This window comes from Myotis lucifugus, unplaced genomic scaffold (genome assembly GCF_000147115.1).
Source record: "Myotis lucifugus unplaced genomic scaffold, Myoluc2.0 scaffold_20, whole genome shotgun sequence".
Classification (NCBI taxonomy): Eukaryota; Metazoa; Chordata; class Mammalia; order Chiroptera; family Vespertilionidae; genus Myotis; species Myotis lucifugus.
This window is the reverse complement of record NW_005871068.1, coordinates 2824957-2845017: the sequence shown is the minus strand read 5'-3', so window position 1 is coordinate 2845017 and position 20061 is coordinate 2824957. Positions and strand designations below refer to the sequence as shown.

Sequence of the window (20061 nt, the reverse complement as noted above, 5' to 3'; positions counted from 1 at the left end):
TCTTGCCAATCCATCAGAAGGCAACAAGAGAAGTATTATGAAGGCCTTCCTGTACTTATGCTGAACAGAAGGGGCAAGAGGGGACATGCTTGTCTGGTGCTGATCTTAGAAGAAAAGATTTAAGCTTTTCACTGGTCCTTCCTCAAGTGGCTAAATAGATGAACAAGGAAGAGCAAGCAAGAGTACAGATTTAGAAGACTATAAGACAGATTTGTAAAGAATAGTCAACTGCCACAGTACTGGTGGATCCAGGGGTGCAGATGACAGAGGTTAGACATATGGAAAAATATTTTTGTAAAGGATAATTCAAGCATTAATATGTTTCAGTGTCACGCAAAAAGTTTTAAATGCTTTTAGTGGAAAATTTCAAACATCTCTTTTGCATCACACTATTAAACCACTTAATCTATATGTAATAAAGCAGACTAGTTTTTGATTATAATTCATCAAGCAAAACTTTGAACTGTCTGTGGTAAATTATATAACCAGGAAGTAGTAATTTTAATGTAAAACACAGTTCAATGAATGATGCAATTCATATCTTAAGTAAATGTCCTTGTAAAATGTCACCAACTCAGATTTAAGGGAACAATATACAGCATGTCCAAAACATGTACACACACTTTAACAGCTGATAGCTCAACTGATGTTGCTTTCTTTTCAGCCAGACTAAGTTTTGAACAAAGGAAATTCATCCTAAAATGCTACTGGAAGTTTGAAAATGCAGTTGAAGTACAAACATTGCCTTTATAATTATTCAAAGTGTATATATATTTTTGGGGTTATCCCAAAAAATATATACACACTTTAACAGCTGATAACTCATTTAATTTTCACTCCATTTCAGGTTTAACTGATTTGATATAGTGGGTGAGGCTAGACTAAGCTTTGAACAAAGAAAATTTATCTGCTGGACTTTTTTATGGAGATACATAAAAGATAAAATTTTATGGTACAAAACCGGCAAGAGTTGACTAATTAAAGGCGCACAAATACCAAACAAAATGATTTTTTATGTTTGCCATTCCATTGCTTTACATGATCAGCAGTGCCTGGACCAGAACGGTCATCAGTTTGAAAAAAGGCATTGATAAAAAAATTATTCATTTCTGTAGAATCTTTTAAATTTTAAAATGAACTGTATGTTAATAAATACTAACTTTATAACCATTCAAAGTATGTATACATTTTGGGGGGACACCCTATATAATGCAAGAACTCCATCAGTGGCCAGGATTAATAATTTTAAATAGACTACATGAAGATTTTAAGATGTATCATAATATAATAAAAAGAGAAAAAATTGTATCACTGTCACAAATAACCTAGTTAGTTAGCTGTATGCAATATGCATCTGGATTGTTTGAAACTGTGAAAGTAAAGAATTTGTAAGTCTAAATAAATAAATATTTCTTAAAAATACTGTAAAGGACTGTGTAGATAGATTCATGCATATAAAGAGACCACTGCATTCTTCAAATGACCACTAGGTGGAACATTTACTGCAACATTTAGAGTGAGGGCCCGCACCAGTTCCCCATAAGCACAAAAGTATTAAGAATTAGATCATGTCATGCTAAGCAAAATAAGTCAGATGGAAGATGTCAAGTACCCTATGCTTTCACTCTAATGTGGGATATAAAACTGAAAGCAACATATGAACAAACAAGACAAACAAATGAAAAAAACTCCTAGACACAGAAAACAAACAGTATGGTGGTTGCCAGAAAGAAACGGGGTTGGGGAAAAGGTAGTAAAGAGTAAAGAGGAGCAAATATACGATGTAGGTAATGAACACACAATGGAATATAAAGGTGCTGTATTATAGAATTGTACACTTGAAGCTGATATTTTATTTAAACAATGTCACCCCAATATAGTTAATTAAAATTTTTTTAAAGAATTAGATCATGAACCATAATCTAAGTGTCATTATTCATTTTGTACTGTTATGTTTTTAACTCAATTTTTAAATTAAAAAAGGCAATGTTGAGTCATTCCACATTAAGAAACCTAATGCTTCCATCCAAATTATACTTCTTGATTCTCATTGACATGAGCTCCATTCACCAAACCACTTTTTACCTGGATCTTTTGACTTTTAGATGAGCTTGGTACCATACTTACTTATCTAAGACCTTTGGATCCTCAGGGCTCCTATTTTCATACTCCAAAAGTTCAAGGAAGCTCTGCATATACCTGAAAAAAGAAGACCTACTGTGTTAGCTGTCTACCCAACACCCATTTCTCCTTTCCCTCTTCCATAGAGTACCCCCCATTTTCACTCAAGGAACATCCCCTCCCCTCCCCCAAGCAGTTCAAGTGCTTCGGAAAAAGCCGATGCCACGCACAGCTCCTAGGGGGCCTGACTTTTCTCTGAGCAATGCTATTTCTATTGTCACTCATTCCTAATTAGTCTGGTAGTCCAGGTCTAAGCCTGTTACTGCGTCACATATCCCTGGGCACCGGGATTGGCTCAGGAATGGGCATTCTGTCTCAATGCAGAACAGTGACATAAGAAAGACCTAATGGAGGTCTCTGGGAGAGAAATCAACTTGCTCTGCTGTTGTAGTTGGCTGTGTGGATGCGAAGACTGGGACTGTTGCAGCTATTCTGTCACCAGGAGGAAATCCAGCCTGAAGGTGAAGCCAACACCATGGAAAGCAGGACCTTGAGAAGCTCATGACATCTCTGAATCAAAGCAACACCAAAAGCTCATCCTATGGCTGCATCTTATAGTGACAAACAAGCCAATTGTAATTGTTTCAGCCAGGTTTAGTTGAATTTCTTACAAACATACCCTAACTGACACACCAAACCTAGAGTTTAATTATCCAAAAAATTGCACATAAATTATAAGAAGCACATGTGTGACACTGAATTGTGCGCTAAGAACTTAGAAACCAGAAATAATGAAGGTTCCTTCTCAGAGTTAAATTCTCTTAAACACTCAGAAACAGCTTCAGAATTAAGAAGAGCTCCTCCCCATCTGCCTGGCCAGAGTGGCTCAGTGGTTGAGCATCGAACTATGAACCAGGAACTCATGGTTCTGTTCCTGGTCAGAGCACATACCCAGGTTGTGGGCTTGATCCCCAGTGCGGGGGGGGGGGGGGGTGTGCAGGAGGCAGCCAATCGATGATTCTCTCTCATCATTGATGTTTCTAGCTGTTTCTCCCTCTCCCTTCCTCTCTGAAATCGATAAAAAATATATTTTTTAAAGAATAGCTCCTTATCTCAATCAAGGCCAGTATAAGAAATAATGTGTCCAACATAAAGATCTAGAGAACACAGAAAAATGGGACCCAGGGTGGCACTTTACTGCAGCAGCTACATTCACACAGGACCTGCTGGATCCGGTGGGGATGCAGAGATTTCAATTACTCAGAGGTGTGTGATCTCTGCTTTGGATCTTAACATATCCTGAAAGAATTATCTCTTATTCTAATTATGTCTAACAATTAATGACACTAATCCTACTAGCCAGCTCTGATAGAGGATGAGGCTATTTAAGCAACTAAAAGTGACCATTAAGCACATACATAGATATAAATTATATTTTATTAATCAGCCTCACTTGACCTTTGTGACAATGCATAGTATATGTTCATCTCTGGGTATATTTTTTAAGTCTCTGGGTGGATAAAGCTATGGATTAGATAGTGCTAAAATCATCAGGTCAAACCATCCTGCAAAGGCCACTCTTAAGAGGGAAAAGAAATAACAACTAAACACAATGCACGATCCTGCATTGGTTCCCTAAATTGGGGGTAGGGTGTTCTATTAAAAAAAGAACACTATTAGGACAATTGATGAAATAAGAAGAAGTTCTACATATTAGAAAATATTACTGGATCAGTGCTAAATCCCCAAATTTAACATGCTGTGGTTTTCTAAGAATTGTTCTAAGTAGATACTTACTAAACTATTTAGGGGTAAAGGGTCATGATGTCTAGCATTAATGCAATGTTTCAGGAAAAAAATAACATGTGCATATATTATATATGTGTGTGCGTTATGCCATACACACACACACACACACACACACACACACACACACACACACACATATATACAGAGAGAGAATATGAATGAGAATGGTAAAACAAATGTCAAATGTTAGCAATTAGTGAATCTGGGTAAAGGTTTGTAATGGGAATTCTTGCTGCTAGTCTTGCAAACCCTTCTGTTAAGTAGGAAATTATTTCAAAATTGAATGTTTAAGAAAAGAAAAGGAGGAAATGACATGTGTGTGTGTGTGTTTGGAACGGCCATGGAAAAGAATGGTGAGGAGACACGAAGAGTTGGCACAGTAATTTGAGTCTATACTTTGCCAATAATTCACTTTGAAGCTCCTGAAGTACCTTTTAAATAAGTGATAATAAATATTTAACTGTCACTGCCACCAAGACCAGGGGACTTGAAAGTCATCTAGCCTGCCTAGAACCCCCACCACAGTAGCCCCCAATAGTGCTTATATACTTGCTTTTGGAAATCTCTAATGATGGCCTTGAGCAATAAAGAAGTCTCATGCAAACTTGCTGCTCTTTCTGAAACAAGCTATGCATTTAGTGTAGAAAGCAACTGACTATGAGATCGAAGCCATGGTCGCCATCTCTCCTGGGTTCCAGGGCCCCTGTGCTTCCCACAGGGAGGAGCTGCTGTGTGTCTGGGACAGGGACTGGACAGTGGATCTCCTAGACCTCCCAATAGAGTGTTTCTCTATTCTCAGCCCTAAGAATGTATTACAATTAATATAGGGTGGGCCAAAGTAGGTTGACAGTTGTGAGTAAGTGAAGCACAGAGTTTATTCTTGTATTATACTTTATTTTGTATTATATTATTTTCCATAGGAACAACTGTAAACCTACTTTTGCTTACCCCTGTATCACTGAGGAATGACTACTGAATGGCCATTCTCTTTCAGTAGCCTGGCCTCCACTGATCCTCTCAATGCAAGTTAATAGTTCCGTTCTCCTTGTGTCTGTCCACATCATTCCCTTCCCCTAAAATGCTCTCCCCGTCCCTGCCTGAGAGCACTTTTTGCACCTGGCGTCCCCTTCTCCCCCAGCCTTCTCCAGTGACTTCTACCTCGCTTTTATAATCGAGAGGAGACCTGCCTGTATTTCTCAAATATATGCAAATCCTTTTCTAAAAATGCACCTACTCTCCTGCATCCTACCACTCACTAACCTCACCCTGCTGACCTAGTCAGTGGTTTACTCACAAATTCAACTTCCTCAATTAAATAACACGTTTTAAACTCAGAGCTGTATCTGATTGAGCTTTGAGTGGTACTTATTACAATTTTTCATACTATTCACATGGCAAATGCAGCATAGCAAGTAGTGATATTTTTCCAATCCAAGGTCCCTTTACATGACTTAATGTGTTCTAAAAGAAGTACTGCCTTCAAGGAACTTCTTTGAAAGGAAAACAAGCCCTGACCGGTTTGGCTCAGTGGCTAGAGCATTGGCCTGCGGACTGAAGGGTCCCAGGTTCGATTCCGGTCAAGGGCATGTACCTTGGTTGTGGGCACATCCCCAGTGGGGGTGTGCAGGAGGCAGCTGGTGGATGTTTCTAACTCTCTATCCCTCTCCCTTCTTCTCTGTAAAAAATCAATAAAATAATTTTTTTAAAAAAGGAAAACAAAAGGAGCAAGGCTGAGACTTGATGGAAGCAATATCCCCATCTAAAGGATTGTAGACCTGCGTACATCGGTAACTGCATTGCTATTCCTCTCTACTTTTCTGTACTCTCCCATTTTTTAAATAAGCCATCACATTTGTAAGCAGAAAAACAAAATTTGAAAGGTGTCTTGTACAGTTTTAAAGTATTTTCATTAAGGCGATTTTAAACTGTCAGTTAAAAAGAAATCCTAATTTGCCTGGAAAACCCGGCTATCCCAAGTGACTCACTCCTACACAGGCGCTGCGTGCTCTTTTAGGGAGAATGGTTCCAATGCCAACTGTTCAGAGCACCATGGGAAGACCCATTTGAAGGCACATTATTTACTTACCAACTCTGGACCAATCCCACTGAAGGGCGGTTAAGCAAATTATCCGGCAGAAGATTAACTTCTCTCATGGTGTTAGCCAGGCGCACAGGAAGCTCCTTCCGTAGAAACATGTATGACGTTTTTTCACACGCATTGTCTCTCCCTATTCAGAGATGAAAAATTTTCCATGATTTACAATCTAATAGATGGAATAAATGGTGCCATGGTAGCAGTTACTGGTCGGGAAGAGAAAATTAAATAATCCTGCAACCTCTAGTTAAATTTTTATCCTCTGAAATAGCAAATTTAAGAAAATAATTTAATAAGAATAGCAAACGAACATTTATTCCAAGAGGCCACCTTGAAAGCAGTTTTTCTCCTTAACACAAATCTGCCCCTACTGTTACCAGTGGTGATCTAAAAGTGACCTGGGTCCTAGCCGGTTTGGTTCAGTGGACAGAGCATCAGCCTGTGGACTGAAGGGTCTCGGGTTTGATTCTGGTCAAGGGCACGTACCTGGGTTGCAGGCTTGAACCCCAACCCTGGTCGGGGTGCGTGCGGGAGGCAACCAATGGATGTGTCTCTCTCACATCGATGTTTCTCTCTCTCTCCCCGTCCCTTCCACTCCCTCACAGTGGTTCTCAACCTTCCTAATGCCGTGACCCTTTAATACAGTTCCTCATGTTGTGGTGACCCCCAACCATAAAATTATTTTCGTTGCTACTTCATAACTGTAATTTTGCTACTATTATGAATCGTAAGGTAATAATAATATGATATGCAGGATGCATTTTCAGGGGTCGCGACCCACAGGTTGAAAACCGCTGCAAGTCCAAAACTTATCAATGGAAAAATATCCTCAGGTGAGAATTAACAAAAAAAGAAAAGTGACCCGGGACATAATCTGGGTTTGTTTTTAAATAAACACTGTGGGAAAACTGCCAAGTACAAAAGTAGGAGAATATATAAATCGACTCTTGTTCAGAGGCATTTCCAGAAGGCAACAGATCCATTCATTCCACAAATATTCACCTACTATATACTGAGATTTTCTTCAAATGTGTTTTTTCAGGGACCACTCTGCCCCTCAGGGCAACAGCCACAGACCCCATGGCACCAATTAGAGTGCCTCATTATTGGTAACTTCTCAACGATTTATTGGAATAATACTTTCAGAAGTTTGTAGTTTTAAAAAAGAGTACCTGAAAAATCTCCGGTTTTGCCTCCTACATTCTAATTTAGCTTTCAAGGCAAATTCTTTGTACTCAGATACCATAATTATACACCAGCTTAAAGAGGAATACGTCCTTTTGTAGTTAGTTAATTAGTGAACCTAAAAATAAATACGAGATACCTGATTTTTTTAAACCTTTCTGTGGTTTTCCTCCTATAGGTTGCAAGTATTTTATCCTGTATATTAATGCTAGATATTCAGTTTAAATCAAAGGGTTCCAATAAACTTTTTAAAGTAAACTTACAAAAAAAATCCTTCTGGTTTTAATTGAGTGTCCTCTCAAAAGGGTTCTGTTTTTATACGTCTTCTGGCAGACTATTTTCCAGTTCTTCTTTCCAGTTATTTGACTTCACTTTTTCCCCACTTCTGTGGCTTTTCTACATTCCTTCATTTTGATTTTCTATTTTTATTCTGCATTTCTCTACTCTATGTTATTTAAATTTACCAATTAAATTATTCCCTAGTATCAATTCAGAAGATGACAGAGAAGTGGGTGAAGGACATGGAAAATTTTGCCTTTAGTGAACACAAATTAGTCATTGGCTTTAACACACTCATGTTTATTTCTTCAGTTCTTCTTCCTCATTTGATGAGCCTTTCGTTCTGTTCAGCTTTCTGTTTGTTTTTCCTACTTTGCCCTTCCATTGCAAAGCTGGAGACAATGTCTACATTTGCAAAAGGTATTATTGGCATTGCCTAGAAAAGTTCCAAATAGCTTTCCATTCACCAAGATATAGAATGGCCCTGGTTGGTTTGGCTCAGTGGATAGTGTTGGACTGCAGACTGAAGGATCCCAGGTTCGACTCCAGTAAAAATATATTTTTTAAAAAAGATATAGAGTGAATTAGACATAAAAACACAAATGACTTTTGATTTAATGCAGGGAGCCCTCTCAGTGGTGGTCGCCATAAGAAAGGAGCATTTGACTAGCCTTCTGAGAGCAAGAATAATAGTTCAGACTTATTATTTTTATACCTGGTTTCCAGAGTGACCTGTATTTCTGGTGAATCTTTAATACTCTTTTCGACTAATTTACAGGAAGCCAAAAAAGCCCACAATTATTTCTCCAGTTAATGAAGTGACCTTGTATCTTATAGTTAGAGCAGAGGGCTGAGAAACCTCACAGCCACATGTAGAATCTCTCCTGTCTGGATTACTTAAAGGCTATCTTTGTCCTTTAACACTTTCACCTTTAACACTTGGTGGGGGATAGTTTGGGAATAGTAGTAATGGAATGAGGGAATGGAAAAGGAGAGCAACGGAAAAATTATTAGCAAGGCATCAAAACCCAACAGAGTGAGCAGCTCATTCGGATAATGCTGCTTTTTCTAAATACTGTCAATGTATTTTTACCATTAACCATCTTAAAATGGATAAATTAACCGAGAAAATAGAATTTTCAGGGCAGCTCGTTGATTTTTCTCCAGTTGTAAGATTTCCATCTTTGAAAACATTGAATTTTAGAACTATATGTAGTTAATTCTTGGACTTACCAAGGCTAAACAATGATTAATTGAAGAGTCCTTCAGAGACACTGCCTGAAGTGTGAACAGAGAAGCTATCAACTGATTGTGAATATCCTTCAAAAGAATCCCTTATTTTTTTAGCTTCATTTATACTTTTAAAATGTTTGTTTTACTCCATGCCTAGAAGTACTATTTCACTGCCTGAAAAGTTTAGGTTTTCCTTTGTTTGTGAAAATTTATTCCTGAATATAAAAAGAGATCAAAATAGGTAGCAGATTTGGGGTCTACCAAACTTGAGACTGCTCTCAACTCCAGACCAGGCCTTGTTATTATTACTAACAGTGTTATTACTGATGTTATTGCTAACAGTGAGCCAGAAACTCCAGAGCCAAAGACTGGGGGTTTCACCCAGCCAGCATGGCTCAGTGGTTGAGCATAGACTGAAGAACCAGGAGGTCACATTCAATTCCTGGTCAGGGTACATGCCCAGGTTGTGGGTTCGATTTCTAGTAGGGGGCCTGCAGGAGGCAGCTGGTCAATGATTCTCATCATTGATATTTCTCTCTCTCTCCCTCTCCGTTCCTCTCTGAAATCAATAAAGATATATTTTAAAAATAAAGAAGAAGACTGGGGGTTTCACACACACCTCATTCCCCATCATATTCAATACCCCAACAACACCCATATATTACATGACTTCTTTTGGCCCAGTGTCTATTTTATTATGCTCACGATGTTGTGGGTCAGGGGTTTAGACAGCTCACTGGAGGGATGGCTTGTCTGGGACGTCAGCTGGGAAAACTCAAATGCTGGGGAAGTGACTAGACCATGGGCAGGGTCAGCGGGGCTGGAAGTATCTGAAGGCTTCCTACTCACAAGTCTGACCCTACAAGCGTTGCCTACCAGAGACTGCTGGGTCACCTGTCAGGGGGCCTCCTCACAGCATGGCAGCCTTGGGCTAGTTGGATTGGGTTTAGTAAACAAGGTGGAAGCTATTTGGCCTTTTATGCCCCAGCCTCAGAAGTCACACGGCTAGCCCCCTTCTGCCATACCCAAGCAGTCACAGCAGTCACAGCCTGCCCGGACAGACTCCAGGGGAAGGGGATCGGACTCCCCCTCTTGATGGAGGGCTGGCAAAGGCCCATCACAGAAAAGCAACATCATGGCCATCTTTGGAAAAATGACACCCGCCTAAGATGTTCACAAGAAGGTGTAGATTATTTATTTCTCAAATTGCATTTTTAAAAATATTTTTTATTGATTTCAGAGAGGAAGGGAGAGGGAGAAAAATAGAAACATCAATGTTGTGAGAGTATCATTGATTGGCTGTGTGCCCTGACCGGGAAATCAAACCAAAGCCATGACCTCTTGGTTCCTAGGTCGAAGCTCAACCACTGAGCCACACAGGCTGGGCTCTCAAATTACATTGGCATTTATTTATCTTAGTTTCTTTCTTTCTCGCTGTGGACTTCCCTCAGATGGCTGGTGGTCCTTGCTTACTTAGTCATGTTTGAGAGTGAAGCAACCTAAAGATTGACTAAGTGAGCACCCAAAACTCCTGATTACATAGGGCTTTTCGGTGGGGGTCCTAACATCACCCCAACTTTCCTAATCCTTCTTAAATAGTTTATTCAGGGATGCTAGAGAAGAACCTCCCTTTTGCCCTTTACTTTGCCTCAGGGTAACTGCCTGCCTAATAAAGTTTTGATGGTTAGAGTGGAGGGTGACCCTTCTGTTTGAAGACTTCCAGTTCATTCTGCAGCATGATAACTGTATCACAGTGAAGAATGAATGGGCTGTGGGGGGAGATAAAAAGCAAACATAGTAAGTCCCCACTTAATGCCTTCAGGAGGTTCTCCAACTTTTGGTGAAACAGATAATAAAACCAATTTTACCACAGGCTAACTGATACAGACAAGAGTTAGGTTCCTATGGTGTCTCATCAACATTATAATGAAACAACATTATTCAAGGACCTGCTGGATGGCACAGTTAACTGGTGAATCTAAGTGCTAGACATGAGTGTTAACTGTATTGTCCTTACAACTTTTCCTAAGGTCAGAAATTTCTCTAAATAAAAGGTCTGGGGGGAGGGGGACATTAAAAATAACCTAAATATCTAACAACCTAATATCTAGACAATAAGGCAATAGTAAAATAAATTACAATAGTGTATCTTTACATGGGGAAATATGAAGTTATTAAAAAGTGTTTGTAAAGAAAAACACAATCTTCTAAAAAAGGTTTTCTTGGCCCTAGCTGGTTTGGCTCAGTGGGTAGAGCGTCGGCCTGCGGACTGAAGGGTCCCAGGTTCCATTTAGGTCAAGGGCATATGCCTGGGTTGCAGGCTCGATCCCCAGTAGGGGGCATGCAGGAGGCAGCCTATCGATTTTCTCTCATCATTGATGTTTCTATCGCTCTCTCCCCATCTCCCTTTCTTCTCTGAAATCAATAAAAATATATTTAAAAAATAATAATTAACAAAATAAAAAAGGTTTTCTTGTAACTATAATCAGTCAATTTAAAAAAAAAAACTACTACAGCCATGCTGTTCTTTTAAAAAACATGCGAAAAAGATCTCATACATGATGTGCTACTATAAGCAGGCCTTCCTAATGGTGTTTGAAGCCTGTGGTACGTACCTTCATGTGATTATTTGTATTGTCATAGGAATCAAGTTTACAGGGTGACTGTGGTAGAGTCCTTATAATGAAAGTAGGAGAGGGTTGTGGGTTGTGGATCCTTCCCTGAAGGGCATCTGTGTCTGTGCTGAGGGCAAATGAGTGATTCCATCAGTGCCTTGATCCTCTCTTTAGAAATCCTGTTTGTTTTACTCTTTTGAAAGATATATGCTCATAAACAGACTAGTGAGAAACCTGCCCCACTGTGTGCCAGTTAAGGCCAAAGCAAGTTGTACATGGATTTCATTGAGGGCCCACAATTTGTGCCCACCCCTTGGGCAATCCCTCTGCCATTGCCCAGAATCACTGAGATCTATATCCTGTAGGTCCCAGTATACCTCAGAAAATGGAAGTCCATTAGCACACTTGGCACATTGCAGGTGTTTAATATTTACTGATTAGAACTGAAAATTAAAATACCTAGTAAACTTACTATAGCAAATAAAATTCAGTGGTTCAAGCTAACTTTTGCTGGTAATGGTAAATTCCTCTTATAGACAGATCATTGCATTCTGTATACTATTTGGTTAGGGGTATTGAAATCCTTAGAGTTAGAGGGGAAGAGCCAAAAGGTAGACAGGAAAGTGATAATATGGTGGCAGTAACTGTCAATATGATATGTCTGGCCAGAGAGTGGATAGAATAGGCATGAATGTTGAGAACTGATATCACAAATAAGCTATGACCATTAAGAACATGTAAGTAAAATCAATCGTAGTTAAAGCCACACACAGATCCATATCAACCTAATTCCAGAGAGGGTTAGGATCTAGTCATAACTGTCAATATAATATGTCTGGCCAGAGAGTGGATAGAATAGGCATGAATGTTGAGAACTGATATCACAAATAAGCTTTGACCAGCAAGAACATGTACGTAACAATTGTAGTTAAAGCCACACACAGATCCATGGTGAGTTACAGGATGTCTTGGTTAGGATCTAGTCGTGAGGGTGGATTGGTGAGTTACAGGATGTCTTGTTGTCATGGAAGCAGGAATAGTTAAGTAAAGGTCACAGTGTACTCATCTTCAAGGTTAACTGAGGCAAAAAGTTAACCATTCCAGTGAATGAAAAGGATCCAAAGCCAATTACACTCAAAGCACAAATGAGCTGAAAGTGCTTTGTTTCTTGGAAAATGATCACTTTATATAGCTGGGAGCTTCAGCCAATAACCTTTAAGATAATTAATACTGGAGATCAAGAGCACCCTACGCAGTTTTTATTCTTAGCAGAAAGCTGATTTCATTCAGGAAATGCTGTGTCACTAATTCCCCATAATAAAAGCATAGCCAACATCTATAGAGCACCTACCATGTACCACGCACTGTGCTGCACTTCTTAATTTCATCAGTGCAGCAAGCCTATGATTAGATGCTATCATTTCCATTTTGTGGAAAAGGTCACTGGCGTGTAGTGGGATTAAGTGATTAGCCCAAGCTCCCACTGGTGGTAGGCACCACAAAGCAAGACTTGAGTATAGTCTACACGTAGATTGCTTCTCATATCCTCAGAGACAATAGGCAGACTAACGAATGGTGGTGGTCTTCAGAATAAGAATTACTTCAGTGTAAGTAAGTAAGCAGGTATCCATCTAACAGTTCAGAAATAACACTAGATGACCATTAGATTATGCGATTTCCTGACTGTCTAATGGAACAAATTTAGACAAAACCTCAGCATTACTAAAACTCTGTTTGCTATAAAGAACTGCATTCTGGCAATGGTATATTATATTGAAAGAAACGGTATATTATGTTGAATGAAAAATGCAGAGGTTTAAAATTCAGGTAGATTGAGCTTTTAACTGTGGTTCTGCCTCTAACTTTGCTGCTCAAGATACTTAAGTCATCTAAAGTTAACATCTTCACCTAAGAAATGGAAACATCTACTTCATCTGGGTGTTATGAGAATTATAGCTACCTCTTCCCATCTCACTATTGTATCTTCTAGAGATTGGTACAAAAAAGGTAAGCTGCCTGTGCCTCCAAAAAGAGTAATTTCTGGCTCACTTTGGAAGAGGTGGCCAAGATGTTATGTCAAGAACTAGCTGATGCTTTGGACAGTCTCTTTGTTACCTGGGGCTTCTACTTTGCCATGTGTGAAACTGGGGAGTTTGAATAGATGATCTCTAAGCTCAAGCTCCCACTGAATGAATCTAAGAGAAGATTTTGGTTTGTCCTACATCAACCTTGCCTAGTAATACACATCTGGGAACAACTCTGGAAAGCATTGATAGGAGTATGCAGCCACGGAAAGGAGCTAAAAATCAAGGAAAAGGGTAATACACATTTATATTTGTTCTATTTGTGTCCCCCATCCAGAAAGCCTCCAAGGACACTTTGAATAAAGGACAATTCAGTTAACACCTCACATATTCCCAGAAACCACCCCTATTACACAAACAGGTAGGGACAGCAGGAAAGCATGCCACAAACTCACAGGATTCATACATTTTGACATAGAGCTCTTTGTTCATAGCCTTTGGGTTTAAGCAAAAAGTCTCATCAGAAATAGCAATAAATTCTGGAGGGATTTAGGTGATAAACCTGACCATGATAAAAGTACTGGAAAAGATTGAATGTATAAAAACTTGGACTGTGCGCTAAATAAAAAGGAAACCAACCGTCAGTGTTAACCTATATGTACATGGGCAAAAGCAGGAAGGCTATTGTAAAAAAAAATGGATGGAAGAATTGTAAGTGATATTCTTTGCAAATGCCTTTAATTGTATGCTTTGATAATTACCAAAGAAGGGAACACAGTGGGAAACAATATTTACATAGCACAAAAGCTCACTATGCCAGATAGACAAGGAATTCATGCAAGTGATTAAAACTCCAGGTTCCAGTTACTAAATGGCCAATGGTGCTTTACATACAACAAAATGTAGACAATAAACCCACATGGGAGGGTGGAAATACATCTTTTAGTTTCTATGTTACCTATAACACAATTAAAATCTTAAAACCTCATTTTGGCAGGGCTGTGGAGAAACTGGTACACTTAAAACTTTAATGATAGCCCTGTAGAGTAAAGCTATAAGCCCTGGATGGTGTGGCTCAGTTAGTTGGGTGGCATTTGAAAGGTTGCTGGTTCCGTTCCTGGTCAGGGCACATGTGTGGATGTGGGCTCAATCCCCAGTAGGAAGCAGTGATTGATGTTTTGCTCTCACATCAATATTTCTCTCTCTTACCCTCTCCCTCTCTCTAAAAATCAGTTTTTAAAAATCTTTAAAATTATTTCCCAATATTCTAAAAAAAAGAGAGAGCTATAAAATTCCCTAAGCCTTTCACATGGTAATTCCACACACCATATAGGTAAACTACCAATTACCTGGAAAAGTCTTAGCTATCCCAAAAGCCACACTCCTGAGAGCCAAGGTTTACTGTTAGTAGCAAAGGGGAGAAAAGGAGCTTTATAATTTAAGTGCAAATGAAGAGCAATCACTTCAAGCTTCTTCAACAGGGAACTGAATTAACTTAGTTTAGAGGTCACAAACTTTCTGTAAAGGGCCAGATGGTCAACTTTTTTGGCTTTGTGGGCTAAACCATCTCTGTGACAACTACTCAACTGCTGTTGGGGAGGGAAAGAAGCAACAGACAATATGTAACAAACAGGAATGACTGGGTGTTCCAATAAAACTTTATAAAACCAGATGTTTTCAAAATCCATAGAGTGTACCAAAGAAGGAACCCTAAAGTAAAATATGGACTTTGGGAGGTAATGATAGATCAATGTGGCTTCATCAATGGAAACAAATGTCCCACGCTGGTGAAGGATGTTGATATCTGGGGAGGGGAGTTACCTGAAAACTCCCTGTACTTTCTGCCAAATGTTACTGTGAACCTAAAACTGCTCTTAAAAATAGTCTATCAGTAAAAAACAACAGGTGGCTGGCCCTCAGGCTATTGTCCCATAACCTCTCTTAGAGTGCAGTATTCTGAAAACAAGAGGATTTGCCCAACTCTGAAGCCAGATTATCAGGGAGGTAAAACAACTGAATGCACATATACTATTTTTTTAACTTTTATTTATTGATTTGAGAGAGAGACTGATTTGTTGCATTCTTTGGTTGATTCTTTTATGTGCCCTGATCTGGAATCGAACCTGCAAACCTTGGCATATTGGGACGATGCTCTAAACCAGTGGTTCTCAACCTTCCTAATGCCGCGACCCTTAATACAGTTCCTCATGTTGTGGTGACCGCCAACCATAAAATTACTTTCGTTGCGACTTCATAACTGTAATTTTGCTACTGTTATGAATCGTAATGTAAATATCTGATATGCTATGTGTTTTCCGATGGTCGCGACCCACAGGTTGAGAACTGCTGTACCAACTGAGCTACCTGGCCAGGACCAGTATTTTTTTTAAAGGAAAAGTGGAACCCTGGCTGGGTCTGTTGGTTGGAGCATTGTCCCATACACACACACACACACAAAAAAAAAAAGGTTGCGGGTTCGATTCCCCATCAAAGGCACACACCTAAGGTTTTGGGTTCAATCCCCGGGTTGGGGCATGACCAGGAAGTAGCCGATGGATGTATGTCTCACACATCGATGTTTCTCTCTCTCCCTCCCTCTCTCTAAAATTAATAAAAACATATCCTTGGGTGAGGACTTAAAAAAAAAAAAGGAAAAGTGGTGGTATTTTCTGATTCTACAAAACCAAAATTTTCCAAATCTTGCCAACAGTGTGGTCAATTTCCCAACGCTTAATGGGAAGAAACCATTCAGTCAACACTAGGTCAGTTTAAGTGTGTTCACGTCTCCCCTTCAAAAGTACACAAAAGGGCAAAGATGTGGAATGAAACCAGAGCTACACTTTTAGTACCCAGAGTCTGATAAAACCAGGTTATGTTGAAATCCAGCCCTACCAAATCAGTAAGACCCAAAAGGCCAATTCTTTTTTTCAGCTGAAAGGCTGGGCAAGATGCATGAAGCTAAATGAAATTGTTATCTTCCCCTTTAATTCTGAGTAGCTGGCTTGTCTCCCAACAGGTTAGTCTAATTCTTGGCAACTCCTCACAGTAGAAAAACCCTACTGCTTACAGGAAAGGTGTGTCTTGTGCATTTATGTAAAGGTACAAAATAAAAACACCCAGAAACAGAAAGTGATTGTTTTTCCCTTTTCCTCCCACAATTAAAAAAAATACTTATCTTCTCCAGAAACAAAATTCCTATTCTCCCCTGGCTTTAAGGAGCATAATAACTTAAAAACCCAAGACTTTTTGAAGAGCAATCATTTGGAACTAAAGTCAACTTCTCAGTGGGTATCAGAATCTTAAAATACTTTCTCAAGGAAAACAGAGGTGGCTGGGCCCTTAAACCTAAAAATAGTAAAACCTGGGAAAATGGCTGCTACCTTCTAATCGCTAAAGGCTCAGAGGTTCACAGAACCAGTGTGATTCTGGTAGAAATTTTTTCTGTGAAGAGAAGGCCGAGTTGTCAGACAACCTGCTTTCTGGTGGTTTCATTTGGGAGATGCCATATTTAAACGTGGGGACATTATAGAAGTTTAAACTTATATAACAACTGCCTCAGTTAAAGTGGCATGGTGTTTAATAACCTTTATATGGAGTCAGTACTCGCCCTTTATGGAGCGCCCACTCTCTGCAGAGAGCAAAACATCTGAGGAAGCTGTGAGAGGTCACAAGGAAGGGGAGATTCTACCCTCTGCAAAGAAACAGTTTAGAATAAAATGAAATAACAGAAGCCAGGTGCAAATGCCTTTCATACAAAGAGTGCAGCAATGCAAAAGACTAAGTGCAAAGGAGCTGGAAAATAAAACAAATATGAAGTTAAGTCTGCAGGGAGGGATAAAAGTGATTAATCAAGGAACCAGAAATGGACAGGGTGAAACTGAATGATGTAAAGCACAATGAAAATGTGAATCATTTCCTATGAACTCATTCAAGATTCTGAAGGTTCTAATTTAATTTTTCGTAACAGTCTAAGTTCTCCTTTTCTTAGATCAGTAAGAGAACTTGTGAAACATTTATTTTTTACATTTATTTTTCCTTTTTTGATGTCTGTTTTATGTATTCCATTTTTTCCTAATTGGAACATTCCTCGTAATAGCCATTGTAACATTAGATTATAATTTCCTTGAGGGATCGCAGCGGTTTGGTAGGACCTAGCTGTAATAGTTTAGCCCACATTTGTGTCTGGCCATATTCTGGAGCTTCCAACCTGACAGTTACCAAGCAGAGTTTTTAGGACATAAAATGTTAGGTTGTCTTTAAATAAGATTTTGTTCTTTTTCTTGCATCTTTCTTCTTAAGTGCAGGACAATTGTACTTCCAATGTCCTGATTTTTACAATATCTGCAAATGTCTAAAGGCAACAGGAAAGAGTCTGAGTAGACTTGGATTTTTGTTTTAAATTTTGTTTTAATTTCTGTTGCTTCATCTTATTAAGGGAATCTTAATGACTAGCTATTATAACAAAGAGACAACTAAGAAAAAAACTTCTTTTAATTTAGAAGTTTTTCAATTAAAAGGATCCAGTGTCTGGCCTTGACAGTAGGATCTATAGTGACTCAAACTGTTAGCGGTGAAACAACACCAGAGGTGAGACCTCAGTCCAGCAACCTTGGTATTTGAGTTCTAAGAAAGGATTCAGAGTCAAGACTCCAATTATAAGAGAAAGTTTCTTTAGAAAGTCACACAAGTAGAAAAGGTGAGCCAGCTGGACTTCATGGGCTCAGGAAAAAAGTTAAGAGAGGCAAAAGAAAGGCCCTTAGAGCTTAGGAAAAAGACCAAGGTAACATGCCTGGGGGCGGGAAGAAGAGAGAGAAGGGAAAGGTTCAAGCAGTCTCCAGAGAGAGCACCTGGGGAAAGAAGAAGGGAAGACACTGATCACTAAGAGAACTTTCAATTCATAACAACTACTTAACAGAAAGACCTCAAACTTTTGCAAATATAACAAAGAACTACCATAACATTAACTGCCCAAAACAATAAATCTGTCCCCAAATTCTGAGAGTAACAGGTTTCAAGAAAAAAGAGGAAAAGTTATATTGAGAAATAAAATCAATAAATGTTTATTCTGACCATTAAAAAATGTTATGTTCCTCTTACTTCTAGTAAAAATTAATATATATGTCTGAAGCTGCACTGTCCAATAGAAATATAATGTCAGCCACATATGTAATTTTAAACTTCCTCGCAGCACATTAACATAAAAAGAAACAGGTGACATTTTTGACATTTTATTTAACCTAACCTCTCCAAAAGATTATCATTTCAACATGGAATCAATACAAAAATATATTGAAATATTTTACTATTTTTATATTAAGTCCATGAAACCCAGTGTGTATCTTATACTTAAAATCTCAATTCAAAGCTAAATTCCTATCAGAAATAACTGACCTATAATTAGATGTCATCAAATTTATAGTTAAGATAGATTCACATATCCAAATTGTTCCAAATACACTTAAAAGTTTTCCAATTAACTGAATCAAGTATCAGTTTTAAATTTAAGTTGCAATTAAATCAATTCAGTTTCTCAGCCACACTAGCCACATTTCAAGAGCTCAATAGGCTCAAGTGGCTAGTGCTGACCATACTAGACAAAGAAGGCTAAAGAAATAAATAAGATATATTTAGTAGAAAATTAAGGCATTAAAAACAGAAAGGAAACAAAAAGTATAAATGTTTATCATAGCAGATGACAGATCTGTCATATCAATAAATATAAATTGGTTAAACTTAATCACATAAAAGAAAAAGTTTTTTAATATAGTTTTATTGATTTCAGAAAGGAAGGGAGAGGGAGAGATAGAAACATCAATGATGAGGAGAATCATTGGTCGGCTGCCTCCTGCACGGCCCCTGTGGAGATCAAGCCCACAATCCAGGCATGTGCCCTGCTAAGAATCAAACCCAGGATCCTTCAGTCTGCAGGCCGACACTCTGTCCACTGAGCCAAACCAGCTAGGGCAAAAGAAAAAATTTAATGCACAAAGCAAAACCTAATTTTATACTGTATTTCAAGGCAATATTATAAACAAAGTAATTCTGAAAAAAAAAAAAAAGAATGGCGATGCACTACCAGAAAATATAAACAAGAGGAAAATAGGGATCTAGATCCCAATGTCAAATAAGGTTGAATCCAGACCAAGAAGCATTAAACTAGTAAAAGGAGAGCACTCTATTGCTAAATGGTACATCTCACAACGAGGACATAACAGTTAACAATATCTAAGCAGCAAACATCACATTAACAAGCATAGAGCAAAAACCATAGGCAATATATGAAGAAATAAAATCATGTTATTAGGAAACTTGAACTTCTCTTGGGCCATGACAGATCAAGTAGATTAAAAAAATTAAAAGTAGAGCCCTGGCTGTTTTGGCTCAGTGGTTAGAGTGTTGACCTGCAGATGGAAGGGTCTGGGTTCAGTTCCCAGTCAAGAGCATGTACCTGGGTTGCAGGCCCAATCCTGGCCTGGGTCAGGGCATGTGCAGGAGGCAACCAATCGATGTGTCTCTCTCCCTCCCCCCGCCCCACCAGTCCCTCCCTTCCACTCTCTAAAAATCAATGGGGGAAAAATATCCTCGGGTGACGATTAACCAAAAAAATAAATAAAAGTGAAAGTAGAAAAAAGTTAAACAACATAATTAATATGGTAGATTTGGGTTATGCTCTCTTCTCTGTAACCTGTGAAGAAAGCAT

The 20061-nt window shown here is 38.8% G+C and overlaps 1 protein-coding gene across 4 annotated transcripts in view; it reads right to left on the bottom strand.

Moving 5' to 3' along the window:
- Positions 1-20061, bottom strand: part of PDK3 (pyruvate dehydrogenase kinase 3) — a 65702-nt gene that overhangs the window by 39229 nt on the left and 6412 nt on the right. For all 4 annotated transcript variants that reach the window (XM_006085640.3, XM_006085641.3, XM_023751334.1 and 1 more), the window contains exons 2-3: positions 6017-6158; positions 2128-2199 (exon numbers count right to left, since the gene is read on the bottom strand). In XM_006085640.3, the coding sequence (XP_006085702.1) occupies positions 2128-2199; positions 6017-6158 (214 nt within the window). The remainder of the gene's footprint in view (positions 1-2127; positions 2200-6016; positions 6159-20061) is intronic.